The sequence below is a fragment of the Salvelinus namaycush genome, chromosome 10 (assembly GCF_016432855.1).
Source record: "Salvelinus namaycush isolate Seneca chromosome 10, SaNama_1.0, whole genome shotgun sequence".
NCBI classification, from domain to species: domain Eukaryota; kingdom Metazoa; phylum Chordata; class Actinopteri; order Salmoniformes; family Salmonidae; genus Salvelinus; species Salvelinus namaycush.
In genome coordinates, this window is record NC_052316.1 from 41,398,917 (window position 1) to 41,417,771 (window position 18,855).

The window sequence follows — 18,855 nt, forward strand, 5'->3', positions numbered from 1 at the left end:
ACAGGGTTTAGAGGTGACCTCAGGTCTGTCTTACTGTGACAGGGGGGCACAAGAGGTATAGGGTCAGTGGTCTCTGTGTGTGTGTGTGTGTGTGTGTGTGTGTGTGTGTGTGTGTGTGTGTGTGTGTGTGTGTGTGTGTGTGTGTGTGTGCGTGCGTGCGTGCGTGCGTGCGTGCGTGCGTGCGTGCGTGCGTGCGTGCGTGCGTGTGTGTGTGTAGACATGGTTTGTTCTGATGGATGGAGGTGGGCATATATATATACACACTGATATATACACACAGATATATACACACACATATATACACACAGATATATATTCCTGATTACAGAGCATAAGAAACTTACTGAGTGTATGAAACTTACTGAGTTTATGAAACTTACTGAGCATAAGAAACTTACTGAGTTTATGAAACTTACTGAGATTATGAAACTTACAGAGCATAAGAAACTTACTGAGTTTATACAACTTACTAAGTGTATGAAACTTACTGAGTGTATGAAACTTACTGAGTTTATGAAACTTACTGAGTTTATGAAACTTACTGAGTGTATGAAACTTACTGAGTTTATGAAATTTACTGAGTTTATGAAACTTACTGAGTTTATGAAACTTACTGAGTTTATGAAACTTACTGAGTTTATGAAACTTACTAAGTGTATGAAACTTACTGAGTTTATGAAATTTACTGAGTTTATGAAACTTACTGAGTGTATGCAACTTACTGAATTTATGAAACTTACTGAGTTTATGAAACTTACAGAGCATAATAAACTTACTGAGTTCATGAAACTTAATGAGTGTATGAAACTGTAATAAACTATTGAGTGTATGAAACTTACAGAGTGTATGAAACTTACAGAGTATGAAACTTACAGAGTGTAAGAAACTTACTGAGTGTAGGAAACTTACTGAGTGTATGAAATTTACTGAGCGTAAGAAACTTACAGAGTGTAAGAAACTTACTGAGTGTATGAAACTTAAAGAGTGTATGAAACTTACTGAGTGTATGAAACTTACAGAGTGTAAGAGACTTACCGAGTGTATGAAACTTAAAGAGTGTATGAAACTTAAAGAGTGTAAGAGAGTGTAAGAAACTTACTGAGTGTAAGAGACTTACCGAGTGTATGAAACTTACTGAGTGTATGAAACTTACTGAGTTTATGAAACTTACTGAGTGTATGAGAGTGTAAGAAACTTACCGAGTGTAAGAGAGTGTAAGAAACTTACTAAGTGTAAGAGAGTGTAAGAAACTTACTGCATGTAGCATCGGCCTCGTCTGATGCATCTGCACACTCCGGCTCGCCGTCACAACGCCACCGCTGGGGAATACACTGGCCGTTCTTACAAGCAAAGTCTGTGGTGGCACACGTCTTCTTCGCTGCTCAGAGAGAGAGAGAGCGAGGGAGAGGGAGAGAGAGGTCAGATTAGTATGGTAAGTCATACAGACAACTAAAGCTAAGTGAGTCTTGATTTGAACAAACAAAAGGAAAACTCAAGGTCAGGTTTTACAATCAGGTCCACTATCTAATAAACCAACTACAAAGTGGTTGGTGGCAAGCTTCAGTTCATACAGGCTAACTAGACTCTTTTTACAAATACCTCCCTAAATCTGTCCATTTGTCTCAGTGCCCAGAGAGTGCAGCCAGTCAGGCTGTTGTTAGATGGCCAGCCTCCTAACCCATATAAACCATTCTCCAGTCACTCTTTCAGAGCGGAGCGGAGCAGGCAGGGGAAAATTGGAGCACTTGAGCCTGTCACAGGGAGAGCTAAAGCTCTTTCTTCTCGACAGGGAGAACCCTGAACAAGAGAAAGCACTCGCCTCTTGCGAGAGAGAGCGAGAGAGAGAGAGAGTAATGTCCCACTCTGTTAGCCTGATGAATAACACACACTAGGACTAACAAATGGCAGAGTAAGCCTGTAACTGTCCTGTTCTCTTCCTCATTTATAGGCTTTGGTTTAATCAGCATTGTGCCTTTGTTACGACACTAAACTAAAATGTAGGTTAGAGGCGCGTTAGACTGCAGTGATTCTGACTGAGGCGGATCGCTAGGGGCCTAGCCTGTCTGGGGAGAGGCTAGTTAGCCTAAAAATGTTAGCCTAAACATGTTCACTACAGTGACTGCATGTAATGTAGGTTACAATAGCACAAGTCAGAATGACTGTAGTGAAGTGTGAGGATTGCTACGGCCTAGCCCAGTCTGGTTTGGGAAACTAGAGGCTAGTAACCTGTTGTTGATGTACTACTACACCTTGGATGGCCAGACTGGGGGTTCAAAACCCTGATGACCCCATAGTGTCTCATCGTAGGGTCTCATAACACAACAGGAACATAGTGTGGTGAAGCACAAAGTGTAGGAGCGGGACAATCAGGCCTACACCTTTCAGCACTCACATCATTAGGAATTTCCAGTGGTGTAAAGTACTTAAGTAAAAATACTTTAAAGTACTACTTAAGTAGTTTTGGGGGGGGTATCTGTACTTTACTTTTTATATTTTTGACTACTTTTACTTTTACAACACGACATTCCTAAATAAAGTAATGTACTTTTTACTCCACACATTTTACCTGACACCCAGAAGTAGTGGTAACATTTTAAATGTTTAGCAGGACAGGAAAATGGTCCAATCCATGGACTTATCAAAAGAACACGTGGTCATCTCAGCTGCCTCTGATCTGGCGGACTCACTAAACTCAAATGCACCTTTTGTAAATGATGTCTGAGTGTTGGAGTGTGTTCCTGCCGTCTGCTTTGCTATAAGGAATTTGAAGTGATTTATACTTTTACTTTTACTTTTGATATGTAAGAATAAATACTGGCTGACTTTCACTTTTTCTTGAGTAACTTTCTATTATTAAGGTATCTATACTTTTACTTGAGTATGACAATTGGGTACTTTTTCAAACACTCGGAACTTCCATATTATGTTCCAACATGTTACTGCCTGACATCATCTAAGAGAAGTCACAGACACACAATGCACGAGAGGAACATAATGGGGAAATTAATAAAAGTCTCAAAAGCGTCTTCTGTGTGAAGAAATTAATCTACATCATCATGGGACATGAGGAGGAAGAGATATTTTCCCCGACAGCTGTAACAAATAACACCTACATCCCTGCACACACACACACACACACACACACACACACACACACACACACACACACACACACACACACACACACACACACACACACACACACACACACACACACACACACACACACACACACACACACACACACACACACACGCTACACAGCCTGATGCCAGGGCATGTCTCTCGCAGGGAGGCCCCCTCTCTACCTCCATCCCTATACCCTCATCCCATTTATGTTAATTTATCTGCCAGCGCTGTGTGTGTGTGTGTGTGTGTGTGTGTGTGTGTGTGTGTGTGTGTGTGTGTGTGTGTGTGTGTGTGTGTGTGTGTGTGTGTGTGTGTGTGTGTGTGTGTGTGTGTGTGTGACAGTAATCTGGGCATTTGTCCACATCTGCCTCAAGGATTTGCTGATTATGACTTATGCATCAAGATCCCCAGTGCCACACGAAGATGTGACAAACACACACATGCATACATGCATAAATACACACGCACGCACACACACATACACACACACACACACACACAAACAAACAACACACACACACAAATGCAAATAATTATGCATACACACACATTCTCCCTCGAACGTGGACAGAGCTGCTGACACACAGAGAAACACACGTACATATTTCAATCGTGCGCCAGCTGAGACGCGGCATGAGAACGCCATCCATATAGAAGACCTTTACCGCACTGTAAAGGGTGTGAGGCCATGAGCATAATACATACAGTATATCCACAAACGAGAAATGTACGAACGCACACACACACACACACACACACACACACACACACACACACACACACACACACACACACACACACACACACAAACACACACACACACACACACACACACACACACACAGACACACACACACACACACACACACACACACACACACACACACACACACACACACACACACACACATACACACACACACACACACACACAGACAGCCCTGTCTCAGCCCAAGCAGAACGGTTGTTATTTTTCCCCATTCCTGCTGTGATTTCTATGAATTATCCTATAGGACAGGTCCCTCCCAAGATCACCTGAGAGAAGACAGGAAGCTCTAGGAGCCGGGTGCTCCTCTCGGAGCCACTGACATTCTCCCAATGACACGCTCCAAGTGCCACCATGATTACTGATTGACTCGGCTGACCTGGGATGTTTTCAGAGCTCCCGGAACGCCTCTCAGGGATCCGCCACGTCGCCGTGACAACAAAGCAACAGAGGACCACAAGAAAACAGATGAAGGTCAGGAACCTCCAAGTTGTTCAATTTCCACACTCCATTTACCCCTCACAATGCCTTCTCAGCATCACAGGGAAGGAGACCATGTAATGTATAGCTACATCACTGCACTAACAATGAAGGGAAACCTGGTATGGTGTGATTACCCTGTCTCTGTTAGCCTAGTGCTGCATCTGAAATGGCACCCCATTACCTAAATAATGTTGATTATAGGTGTTGATAAGCTTTGTTGGAGGGCTGAAGCAGGCAATGATGGCCGCTTTGCTCAGCTCATCTCATTCTGTTTTAGATTCCACTAATCAGCGTGGGTGATATCTTTCGCCCTCCAAACGCCCTGTGACCCACTATCCTTTATGTGTCTCCGGCAGCTCATTTAAGATAAGATGAGGCAGGGCCATTAACAGATGGAAGGATCTGTCCACCATCTTGAGATGTGATGTAAACAAAGGGACTATTAGGCTTGTGGTGGTGGGTGCTAATCTAATCTCACCACTGTGACAGCGTCTCAAAGAGCTGGCATACTCTGAACGCATCACCGGCTGGTCCCCATGGCAGGAAGTGGAGGGGAGAGAGACAGGAAATGGATGGTCCCTGGCTGCGTTCTGTTCAGTGGGGGAAGAAAGTTTTTCAGAGGAGCGATAGAATCCATAAATCAGATATAAAGAATTGAGGAGGAGGAATGGAGAGGAATTTAAGAGTGTGTTGAGAGCGTTTGTGTGTGTGTGTGTGTGTGTGTGTGTGTGTGTGTGTGTGTGTGTGTGTGTGTGTGTGTGTGTGTGTGTGTGTGTGTGTGTGTGTGTGTGTGTGTGTGTGTGTGTGTGTGTGTGTGAGTTATGGATGAGACAAACATTTTCTTAACATTTAAACAGACTTTCCTATCAGTTTTCCTTAAAAAAATATATTATAATAATTCACGGATTTCACAATGCATTGTATAATTTATGCTGCTGCTGCGCGAGTAGCTTGTTGTTGTTGTCAGCCAATCACAAGTCATCAAACTGGCAGCAGGCTACAGTCATTGAGCTAGAGCCTTCGTGTGACAAGTTATTAGGAGATAGACTACATGACCAAAAGTATGTGGACACTTGCTTGTCGAACATCTTATTCCAAAATCATGGGCATTAATATGGATTTGGTCCCCCCTTTGCTGCTATAACAGCCTCCACTCTTCTGGGAAGGTTTTCCATAGAACTTGGAAGCTTCTGCGCGAACTTGCTTCCATTCAGCTACAAAGTTTCTCCCTGCAGGCAGTCACTGAGTCCGAGGTGCTAAAGGAGCTCCTTAAACTTGACCACAAAAAACCATCTGGGTCAGAAGGTTTGGACCCTTTCTTCTTGCTGCTCCTATCATTGCCAAGCCTATCTCCAACCTTTTTAACCTGTCTCTCCTTTCTGGGGAGGTTCCCATTGCTTGGAAGGCAGCCACGGTGCATCCTTCATTTAAAGGGGGAGATCAAGCTGATCCTAACTGTTATAGGCCTATTTCTATTATGCCCTGTTTATCAAAAGTGTTGAAAAACTTGTCAATAATCAACTGACTGGCTTTCTTGATGTCTATTCTATTCTCTCTGTTATGCAATCTGGTTTCTGCTCAGGTTATGGATATGTCACTGCAACCATAAAGGTCCTCAATGATGTCACCATTGCCCTTGATTCTAAGCAATATTGTGCTGCTATTTTTATGACTTGGCCAAAGCTTTTGATACGGTAGACCATTCCATTCTTGTGGGCCGGCTAAGGAGTATTGGTGTCTCTGAGGGGTCTTTGGCCTGGTTTGCTAACTACCTTTCTCAAAGAGCACAGTGTATAAAGTCAGAAAATCTGCTTTCTCAGCCACTGCCTGTCACCAAGGGAGTACCCCAAGGCTCGATCCTAGGCCCCACACTCTTCTCAATTGACATCAACAACATAGCTCAGGCAGTAGGAAGCTCTCTCATCCATTTATATGCAGATGATAGTCTTATACTAAGCTGGCCCCTCCCCGTATTTTGTGTTAAATGCTCTACAACAAAGCTTTCTTAGTGTCCAACAAGCTTTCTCTGCCCTTAACCTTGTTCTGAACACATCCAAAACAAAAGTCATGTGGTTTGGTAAGAAGAATGCCCCTTTCCCCACAGGTGTTATTTCTACCTCTGAGGGTTTAGAGCTTGAGGTAGTCACCTCATGCAAGTACTTGCGAGTATGGCTAGACGGTGCACTGTCCTTCTCAGCACATATCAAAGCTGCAGGCTAAAGTTAAATCTAGACTTGGTTTCCTCTATCGTAATCGCTCCTCTTTCACCCCAGCTGCCAAACTAACCCTGATTCAGATGACCATCCTACCCATGCAAGATTACGGAGACATCATTTATAGATCGGCAGGTAAGGGTGCTCTCGAGTGGCTAGATGTTCTTTACCATTCGGCCATCAGATTTGCCACCAATGCTCCTTATAGGACACATCACTGCACTCTATACTCCTCTGTAAACTGGTCATCTCTGTATACCCGTCGCAAGACCCACTGGTTGATGCATATTTATAAAAACTCTCTTAGGCCTCACTCCCCCCTATCTGAGATATCTACTGCTGCCCTCATCCTCCACATACAACACCCGTTCTGCCAGTCACATTCTGTTAAAGGTCCCCAAAGCACACACATTCCTGGGTCGCTCCTCTTTTCAGTTCGCGGCAGCTTGCGACTGGAACGAGCTGCAACAAACACTCAAACTGGACAGTTTTATCTCAATCTCTTCATTCAAAGACTCAATCATGGACACTCTTACTGACAGTTGTGGCTGCTTTGTGTGATGTATTGTTGTCTCTACCTTCTTTACCTTTGAGCTGTTGACTGTGCCCAATAATGTTTGTACCATGTTTTGTGCTGCTACCATGCTGTGTTGGTACCATGTTGTTGTTATGTTGTGTTGCTACCATGCTGTGTTGTCATGTGTTGCTGCCTTGTTATGTTGTTGTCTTATGTCTTTCTTTATGTAGTGTTGTGTTGTCTCTCTTGTTGTGATGTGTGTTTTGTCCTATATTTATATCGCATTTATTTTTTATTTTTAATCCCAGGACCCCGTCCCCACAGGAGGCTTTTTGCCTTTTGGTAGGCCGTCATTGTAAATAAGAATTTGTTCTTAACTGACTTGCCTAGTTAAATAAAGGTGAAATAAAATGTAAAAATAAAAAGTTCATTAGTGAGGTTGGGCACTGAAGTTAGGCAATTAGGCCCGGCTCACAGTCGGCTTTCCAATTTATCCCAAAGGTGTTCGATGGGGTTCTTCCACATCGATCTCAACAAACCATTTCTGTATGGACCTCGCTTTGTGCACAGCAGCATTGTCATGCTGAAACAGGAAAGGGCCTTCCCCAAACTGTTGCCACAAAGTTGGAAGCACAGAATCGTTAATAAATGTAATTTATAAAAGAGTGATTCATCACTCTAGAGAACGCGAGAGTCCAATGGCGGCGAGCTTTACACCACTCCAGCCGCGATTGTCCCGTTCTGTCAGCTTGTGTGGCCTACCACTTCGCGGCTGAGCCGTTGTTGCTCCTAGACGTTTCCACTTCACAATAACAGCACTTACAGTTGACCGGGGCAGCTCTAGCAGGGCAGAAATTTGACCAACTGACTTGTTGGAAAGGTGACATTCTATGACTGTGCCTCATTAAAAGTCACTGAGCTCTTCAGTAAGGCCATTCTACTGCCAATGTTTGTCTATGGAGATTGCATGGCTGTGTGCTCGATACAGCAATGGGTGTGGCTGAAATAACCGAATCCACTAATTTGAAGGGGTGTCCACATACTGTCGTATATATAGTGTATTTAGGCTAATCAATCAAAGATGTAATTAAAATGATATAACTAAAAGTTAAATGAGAAGGACAGGCTACAACACCAACACCATAACAGCTGCTATGAATGGAGTTGTTGTTATTTACTGTAGGACTGGGAGAAACCACACAGTTAAAGTTATGCAGTCTCAATTAGCCTAGCTAACTAGCTTATTTTTCTTAACGTTAACAATCCCAATTTTAACGCTTAAACGTTCACACCCCTAGTGTGTGTGTGTGTGTGTGTGTGTGTGTGTACGCGCACATGTGTGTGTACACTGTATGTGTGAAATTCAATACTTTGACTTTTTCCTTGCTAACACAGTTTCCTTGCTAACACTTGGCGACACTTCATGTTGACAAAGAATGTTGTGTGTCTTGTTTCCTGATGCTGGGAATTCCCATTACCACTTGATAGAGTTAAACCAGGTTAATAAAGCTTTGAGAACAGCCTGTCTTACCATCTCTCACACCGTGAGGTCTTACACACACAGTACACATCTACAGTGTGGCTACAGCTTTCCCAACTGTGTTGGATCACCTTCGCTGTTCCATCTGCAAACATCTACACTAAGCCTGTGTCTCTCAGCTGCCAGTACACCTTCTCCAAGAGATTCCTCCAGAGGAGCCTTAAGGCCGGTCACATACCCTGTCCTGAGTGCAGAGCTCAGCTCAAAGAAACAACCTTTCAGATTAACAGGCTGATCAAGAATATGGCGGACCAACTGAAACTCGAGGAGAAAGAGGTGTACAATATGAAAATGCAGCAGGGAAGAAGGAGCAGAGAGGCACACCTGCCGGTCCGGGGAGCAAACTTCCAGATTAGCACACTGATTGGGAACATGGAAGACCAGCTGAAACTGGATGATCGAAATGGTCAGAGAGAGTCGGACCAGCAAAGAAGATGAGGGAGAGAGGAGGACTGGCCGGTCAAAGAAGCATCCAGACTTCCAAACTTCCAACAGACTGATAAGGAACATGGAGGATCAGCTGAGGCTGGATGAGCCACCAATAGCATGGAAGGAAGAAAAGTGAGGAGAAAATAAAAGTATGACTGGAAGAAAAGGCAGAGGAAATGTGTGCCGTGAACACAGTGAAATTCTGAAGCTGTTCTGTGAGACTGACAGACAGCTGATCTGTCTGGTCTGTAAGGAGGGAAGAGACCACAGAGGACACACATTAAAACCTGTGAGAGAGGCTCAAGAAGATCTGAAGACAAAGGTAGTCAGCTTTACTTGGGATCAAGTGTAACATTGAAGATGCTAACACCTTAAGTGAGAAGCCAAAAATTGAAATATCTGAAGCAAAGAAGATCACTGGGCAGCTGAAAGCCGGCTTCAGGGCCCGTTTTGGGGAGGAGTTGAGAGTGAGAGAGCTAGAGGCCATCAAATATGTGGAAACACAGGGGGGGAAGAACCTTACACTGATTGAGAAACAAGGGGCTGAGGCGAGAGCACAAGCAGCCTCTCTGCAGACTGGGCTGGATATGGCTGAGCATGGGGAATTCCTGGTGTGGTGGATGGAGACGGGCCAGAAGATTAATCAGGATAGGCACCCTGAAATGTGCAGCGTGCAGAAGCATTGTCTGTCTGAGAAAGGGGAAGATATCATGCAGCGTTTCATTGACTTGAAGGCCATGGAAAAGATCCTTAAAACCAAATGGCAAGAATTGCCATTGCATAAAAATAGCTGATTACTGCATACCACAATGCTCCATAGACATGAGAGAGTGACGTATGACGTAAAGGTAACGTAAGGGTAATGGCGGACTGAAGGGATTTATGTAGAGCACCTCAAGATAAAACATAATATTCGAAATATCTGCTAAATTAGACTAAAATATTAGCACTACTTAATCTGGTGAGTGATAACCTTCAATCTGGACAATAACACAAAACAAATCCTAAAACTAGAGACATTTATCGACAAATATTACGAAAACAGGCAACAACCAAACATGACGGAGAGTAAGACAGGGGAACCGATTACAAAACGAAAACGTGACTCTTCTACAGACACTGATGATTTAATATTCTCACCACCCGGAATGGTAAAGGTCGAAACCGATCTGTTAAAATCAATAAATGACAAACTGGGTATACTTGAATTAGTTAGTAAGGATATAAAAGAGTTGAAGGCAAGCCTAGAGATGAGTGATGAAAAAGCTGCGACATTGGAGAAGCAAACACACGCGCTAAAAGGGACAGTCAATAAGATTGAAACCGAAATGAATGGAATTAAAAAGGAGAACACCGTTCTGAAGGAAACCTTACTAGACATACAAACTAGATCCATGAGAGAGAATTTGGTACTTACAGGTATCCAAGAAAAAGAAGGAGAAGTTCCTGAATCTATAGTTAGAGAGTTCCTCCTTACAGCGCTTCAGATTCCACGCGAAGTTATCGACAAAATCCAACTTGAACGCGTTCACCGCTTCGGACAGAGAGGGCAGAGGTACGAACGCCCAATCGTTGCCAAATTTGCTTCATTTAAAGATAAAATAATGGTTAAAAGCCTGGGTAAAAGACTTGCTGGGACCAAAATTGGCATGAATGATCAGTTTCCGAAGGAAATTGCAGAACGGCGCAAAGTTCTGTATCCAATTTTCAAAGAAAATAGATTAAAAGCGAAACGAGTAGCTCTCGTCGTTGATAAACTATATATTGATAACCAGTTGTTCAGAGACACAAAGACTACTCCATGGTTATTTTAAAAATTACAAAGTTCTCATAGACGAGGGAAATAAACACAATTCAAGCCCGGTTACTGATTGTAACAATACAATAAAAAATATAGCTTTTCTATAAATCTTCACATATAACTAATTGAACACACAAGCACTAATTCAACATAGTGAAGATAAAAACTAAGTAAACAGAAGGCACAGTATGTGTGGATGGTATGGTTTGTGTTTATTTTTTATTTTATTTGTTATGTTTGGAAAGTTGAGTGAGTGAGTAATGAAATGGTTGCATATCCCAGAGCCAATGTATTGCTGTGAGCCGGGTATGAGAGGGCTTTCAATGTTGTTCAGATGATGGATATACTTTTATAATGAATTATACGTCTTATTTATTTATTGTCCTATCATGGAGAACTACATTTTTTATTTATTTTTTTATAAATTATATCTAATTATTTATTATCCTATTTTAATGGTACGGTCCATGGCACTATACCCTAGACACCCACCTGAATGACCCAGATACTAAGGAGAAGTCCCTAACTGTTTTATGTGCCCGCTGTAAGCGGTCTGTATGCAGCTAAAATGAGGTCAGAGACCAAGAGCAGCACTGCCCCCTCAAGATTCTGAGCCTGCTTGGCAGGGTTGGTCCTGCAAAGCCAAAGCCCCAATAAGGGAGAGCATAATATACAAGGAAATTCTCAAAGCTGCTAATGAGAACCTTGACGACCTTGTACCTAGCCGGTGGGGATTCCGGTGGGGTGCCCCCACCCAGGCAGTGGCAGTGCTGGCAACACTAGCTGCAGTAACCCATGGGGAGGGGGTCACACTCGGACATTCAGAGAGGGGGTATATTATTGTGGCCCTGGCGGCACAAAATCAAAGTCGGACTGCATGGAGATGCGTGGGGACATGGTCATGACGGGTGGCCGTATTGTGGGTGTTTCAGGAATAAGGTGTACATTTGACCTCCATTATCTAGGATATGACAATGGTAAATAAATCTCTCAATTTTTGCTAATTTTTTGTGCGGTCTTGCAGGCCTTCTCATGCAGCTGCAACTGCAAGTGCATTTGTAAATCATGACCCATCTTGAGTTGGGCTCTGGGATGGTGCAATTGTTGAAAAAGTGAGCTTATGGTTGTGTGGGGGTAAGGGCTGAGTGTGTGTGGGTGTATGTGTGTATCCCACAACTGTTGCGAAGGAAGAAGTAAAAGATGTTAGGGACAATAGAGGATGATCCACAGATATATATAATACAAATCGAGGTGAGGGCAATGGAAATGCATATGGTAATTGATCTTCTTCAATTCGGTAAATGGCACTGTATGCTCTTTTCAAAGAATGGATCCCAGTCGGTTCAGGGCTATGGGATACAGGGGGTCGAGGGTGGTCTACCGGGCATTGGGATGACAAGCCATCTCGAGATGAGGCCTTTTAGCGGGTGGAATAGTAGGGACCAATTGGAGGTTTACTTAGTAGAAATGCAAATATCATGGTACAACTATATAGACACTCAATCATTATGTTACTTTTTAATAGTACGTTTACAAAAATATATTCTGATTAAAAGAATGAAAGGTGTGTCTCATTATGGTAAGTGGTGAAATAAGTATAGCCAGTTACAATTGTAATGGCTTAGCAGATAATAAGAAAAGACGATCAGTATTTACCTGGCTAAAAGAGAAGGATTATAATATCTATTGTTTACAGGAAACCCATTCAACAGTTTTAGATGAAGTTTTGTGGAAAAAGAACTGGGGGGGCAAAATATATTTCTCCCATGGGCAAAGAAATTCAAAAGGGGTGATGGTTTTAATTAACAATAATTTTGATCCAAATGTGCAAATTGTCCAAACAGATCCTCAAGGTAGATGGATTATTTTAAATATGTTATTGGACAATAAACAAATATGGCTTGTTAACCTATACGGTCCGAATAATGATGATCCAAGCTTCTTTGAAAATATATATAAGAATTTATCAACTCTACAAGCAACACTAGACTCTATTATTATAGTGGGAGATTTTAATACGGTCTTAAATACCTCTATAGACCGGAAAGGAAATCACACTACAAACTATCACCCTCAGGCACTTAAGGAAATCATGAATGTCATGGATATATTGGAATTAGTGGATATATGGAGACTTAAATACCCTGATTTAGTGAGATATACATGGCGGAGGCTGAATCAAGCTAGTCGTCTTGACTACTTTCTTATACCATTCTCTCTGGCACCAAAAGTTAAAAAAGTGTTGATAGGGGACAGAATGCGGTCGGATCATCACATAATTGGCATATATATTTCTCTTACAGAATTTCCACGTGGGCGAGGATATTGGAAATTTAATCAAAGTCTACTAGATGATAAATTGTTTAGAACTAGGACAGAAGATTTTATAACTGACTTTTTCAGACATAACATAGGTACAGCAGATCCCCTTATTGTATGGGACACTTTTAAGTGTGCCTTTAGAGGCCATGCAATTCAGTACTCATCTATAAAACAAAAGCAATTTAGATCAAAAGAGTCCATATTAACAAAGGAAATTGAAGGACTAACAGTACAGTTAGATAGCAATAAAAACAGTACCATAGAGGCACAGAATAAGTTAGAGGAAAAACAAAAAGAAATGGAGGAACTTATTCAAGAAAGATCCAGTGTAATACATTATAAAAATAAAGCGAACTGGATGGAATATGGGGAAAAATGCACCAAATTCTTTTTCAATCTTCAATATAGAAATGCTACCAAAAAAAATGTATTAAAACTTGTTACAAATGATGGAGTCACGCATGATTCACCAAATGATATTTTGAAAGAGGAAGTAAAGTACTTTAAGAATATGTTTTCGTTTCAGGCTCCTCCATCTCCACTAACTGAAACTAATTGTATGGATTTTTTTCCTATTAATAATGTAAAATTAACATCTGTACAGAAAGACTCATGTGAAGGCCAAATTACAGAGGAGGAACTGCTTGATGCAATTGGGGCCTTTAAGGATGGGAAAACTCCAGGGCTGGATGGCATACCAGTGGAAGTATACAAAACTTTTTTTGATATACTCAAAGGACCATTATTAGCTTGTTTTAACCACTCCTATATAAATGGTAGATTATCAGACACGCAACAAGAAGGTCTGATATCGTTATTACTGAAACAGGACCCAAGTGGTATATATAAAGATCCAGTCCAATTAAAAAATTGGAGACCTCTTACACTTCAGTGTTGTGATGCAAAAATCCTAGCAAAATGCTTGGCGCATAGAATAAAAAAAGTTTTGTCAGATATTATTCATCCTAATCAGACAGGTTTTTTACATGGACGATACATTGGAGATAATATAAGGCAAGTACTGGAAACAATAGAACACTATGAAATATCGGGGACACCAGGTCTGGTTTTCATAGCTGATTTTGAAAAGGCTTTTGATAAAGTACGACTGGAGTTTATATATAAATGCCTAGAATATTTCAATTTTGGGGAATCTCTTATAAAATGGGTTAAAATTATGTATAGTAACCCTAGGTGTAAAATAGTAAATAATGGCTACATCTCAGAAAGTTTTAAACTATCTAGAGGAGTAAAACAAGGTTGTCCACTATCGGCATATCTATTTATTATTGCCATCGAAATGTTAGCTGTTAAAATTAGATCAAACATTAATATTAATGGATTAGAAATCCGTGGCTTAAAAACTAAGGTGTCATTGTACGCTGATGATTCATGTTTTCTTTTAAAACCACAACTAGAGTCTCTCCACGGCCTCATAGAGGATCTAGATACCTTTGCTATCCTCTCTGGATTAAAACCAAATTATGATAAATGTACCATATTACGTATTGGATCACTAAAAAATACACATTTTATATTGCCATGTAGTTTACCAATTAAATGGTCTGACGGAGATGTGGACATACTCGGTATAAAAATCCCAAAAGAAAGAAATGATCTCACTCCAATAAATTTTTATAGAAAGTTAGCAAAAATAGATAAGATCTTGCTACCATGGAAAGGAAAATACTTGTCTATTTGTGGAAAAATCACCCTGATTAACTCTTTAGTCATATCACAGTTTACCTATTTGCTTATGGTTTTGCCTACACCTAGTGACCTGCTTTTTAAATTATATGAACAAAAAATATTCCATTTTATTTGGAACGGCAAGCCAGATAAAATTAAAAGGGCCTATTTATATAACGAATATGAATTCGGAGGGCAGAAATTATTAAATATTAAAGCATTAGACCTCTCACTAAAGGCATCAGTCATACAAAAGTTATACTTAAATCCAAACTGGTTCTCTAGTAAATTGGTACGAATGTCTCATCCTATGTTCAAGAAGGGCCTTTTTCCCTTTATTCAGATTACACCTGCTCACTTTCGGTTGTTTGAAAAGGAAATAATCTCCAAAATATCCTTATTTTTTAAACAAGCCTTAGAAAGTTGGTTGCAATTTCAGTTTAATCCACCTGAAAGGATGGAACAAATAGTACAACAAATATTGTGGTTAAATTCAAATATAGTAATTGATAAAAAAACTGTATTTATCGAAGAAATGTTTAAAAAAGGTATAATTTTTGTGAATGATATCATAAATAGGACTGGTGGAGTTATGTCACACATGCAGCTCACACAGACATATGGAAATGTCTGCTCTACCCAAAATTACAACCAATTAATTGCAGCATTACCACAAAAATGGAAGAGGCAAGTAGAAGGGGAAAAAAGTAAGGAACTTGTATGTCGGCCCTGTATTAAAGAACATAAATGGTTAAAGAAAAGTGTGATAAATAAAAACATATACCAATTTCATTTAAGGACCAAAAAACTGACAGCTGTGCCATATAAATTGCAAAATAGTTGGGAAGAGATGTTCGATGTACCCATTCCATGGCACATGGTTTATGAATTGATACGCAAAACAACGCCGGATTCAAAACTTCGAATTTTTCAATTTAAATTATTGTACAAAATTCTTGCAACTAATAGAATGTTATATATATGGGGTATACAATCTTCCCAGCTCTGTAGATTCTGCTGTGAGGAGGCAGAGTCATTAGACCATTTATTTTGGTATTGTCCATATGTAGCTCGTTTTTGGTCACAGGTCCAGGAATGGCTGAAGAATTGCAACATTTGCCTAGAACTAACGCTACAGATAGCAATACTGGGGGATTTGAAAAGCCATAGTCAATCAATCAATAATATAATAATTATTTTAGCAAAAATGTTTATTTTTAATTTACAATCTGTAGAAGCTATGAGAATAGGAAGGTTCAAATCTTTTGTGAAGCATCACAGCACAGTTGAAAAATATATGGCAAATAAAAATCCGAAATGGATGATGTTGGAAGATAGATGGGAAGGGTTGAGTGGAACTGAAGGGTGGGACTAATAACAAGATAAACAATGTAGGGCATACGGGATCTGTGAAATGTGTATAGGTGCGGAGCTTTTGTGAAATAGCACAGTTACAAGTGGAAATAAAATTGGATGGACAACAGAAATAGAGGAAGGACTAAGAACAAACAAGAGAGAACTATTATAAAGTAGTCTGTGTCTGTAAAATAGGTATAAGATGTATAAATTGAAGGTAAAAGCAGAAGTGTTTATTAGTTTACTCCAATTGGGGGAGCGGTGGTAGGGTTGCGGGGAATAATAATAAAGGTATATTCTTTAAAAAAGTATGTATGTCTATATAGGTATGTGTATGTATATATGTATATATGTATGCATGCGTGTATGGATATATATATTTACCCAAAAAAACATGGGGGATTGGAAATGATGCAGACAATTACATTGGAAGCAACATTCTTTCCGCAATATTAAGCTGATCCACCCCCAAAAAAATAAATAAATAAATAAAAAATAAAAAAATAAATAAAAAAATTAAAAAAAAGAATTGCCATTGCATAAAAATAGCTGATTACTGCATACCACAATGCTCCATAGACATCAAGAAAGCAGTGCCACTATAGCTTGGTATTATTTCAATAGTTCAATGTTCAAGTTTCTATGTTTCCTGGTCACACTAGCTGGTCACACACACCTGTCTCCTAAGTGGGATAACACGTTTATCAACTTTCTCATGTTTCTTCCAATCACAGTGTTAGAGCTGAATCGGAACTTTTCTCATCTGTAAAAACAAGCATTTTTCGACATAAACCTCCATCAGGATGGGCCGTCACATTTACTATTCTGGTATCCTTAGTTTAATTAATAAAAAAAGAAAATGCATGACTTGTTACTCAATTTGCCCGGCTGTCATTGGAAATAAGAATTTGTTCATAACTGAATATCCTGGTTAAATAAAGCTTCAATAAATCAACCAATTCTATTTATTCTACATGCCACAACAATCTCTAATTTGCGATTCAATAAATCAATGCCACCACTATAGTTTCTGATAAGGTTTCAATCACATTATCACTACCAATACTGCATCATATTTCATATTATAATAATTGCTGAGGATCGTTATTATAATTGTCAGTTGTATCATGATCCCTGTCAGTACTGAGACGAACAAAGTGTAACAATGATCTGCCATGACCTTTAACTTCATTAAAACTGAAGCTCCTACACTACAGTTGATTATGTATCATCACGTGTAAGGGTGAAGAAATAAAACCATCATTACATGTAAGGGTGAAGAAATAAAACCATCATCACATGTAAGGGTGAAGAAATAAAACCATCATTACATGTAAGGGTGAAGAAATAAAACCATCATCACATGTAAGGGTGAAGAAATAAAACCATCATTACATGTAAGGGTGAAGAAATAAAACCATCATCACATGTAAGGGTGAAGAAATAAAACCATCATCACATGTAAGGGTGAAGAAATAAAACCATCATTACATGTAAGGGTGAAGAAATAAAACCATCATCACATGTAAGGGTGAAGAAATAAAACCATCATTACATGTAAGGGTGAAGAAATAAAACCATCATCACATGTAAGGGTGAAGAAATAAAACCATCATCACGTGTAAGGGTGAAGAAATAATACCATCATCACGTGTAAGGGTGAAGAAATAAAACCATCATCACATGTAAGGGTGAAGAAATAAAACCATCATCACGTGTAAGGGTGAAGAAATAATACCATCATCACGTGTAAGGGTGAAGAAATAAAACCATCATCACATGTAAGGGTGAAGAAATAAAACCATCATCACATGTAAGGGTGAAGAAATAAAACCATCATCACGTGTAAGGGTGAAGAAATAATACCATCATCACATGTAAGGGTGAAGAAATAATACCATCATCACATGTAAGGGTGAAGAAATAAAACCATCATCACATGTAAGGGTGAAGAAATAAAACCATCATCACATGTAAGGGTGAAGAAATAAAACCATCATCACATGTAAGGGTGAAGAAATAAAACCATCATCACGTGTAAGGGTGAAGAAATAAAACCATCATTACATGTAAGGGTGAAGAAATAAAACCATCATCACATGTAAGGGTGAAGAAATAAAACCATCATCACGTGTAAGGGTGAAGAAATAAAACCATCATTACATGTAAGGGTGAAGAAATAAAACCATCATCACGTGTAAGGGTGAAGAAATAAAACCATCATCACATGTAAGGCTGAAGAAATAAAACCATCATCACATGTAAGGGTGAAGAAATAATACCATCATCACATGTAAGGGTGAAGAAATAAAACCATCATCACATGCTAATTCTATTCTTTAGATCTCAGCGTTTCTAAATTGCCTTGCTTTCTCCCAGGATCATTTAATATGAGTGCAGAGGGGTTAACTGAAAAGAGCGAGAGTGTGTGTGTGTGTGTGTGTGTGTGTGTGTGTGTGTGTGTGTGTGTGTGTGTGTGTGTGTGTGTGTGTGTGTGTGTGTGTGTGTGTGTGTGTGAGTGGCACTTAGTTCAATGTTAAATTTGGTTCACGGTCAAACCTGGTTCTCATGTCGACAACAAAGAAAAATAAGACAAAAATAAGACAAACA

The 18,855-nt window shown here is 40.0% G+C and overlaps 1 protein-coding gene across 1 annotated transcript in view; it reads right to left on the bottom strand.

Moving 5' to 3' along the window:
* Positions 1-18,855, bottom strand: part of LOC120054348 (low-density lipoprotein receptor-related protein 8-like) — a 338,426-nt gene that overhangs the window by 156,030 nt on the left and 163,541 nt on the right. Inside the window, exon 3 of the mRNA XM_039001759.1 lies at positions 1,256-1,378. Within this exon, the coding sequence (XP_038857687.1) occupies positions 1,256-1,378 (123 nt within the window). The remainder of the gene's footprint in view (positions 1-1,255; positions 1,379-18,855) is intronic.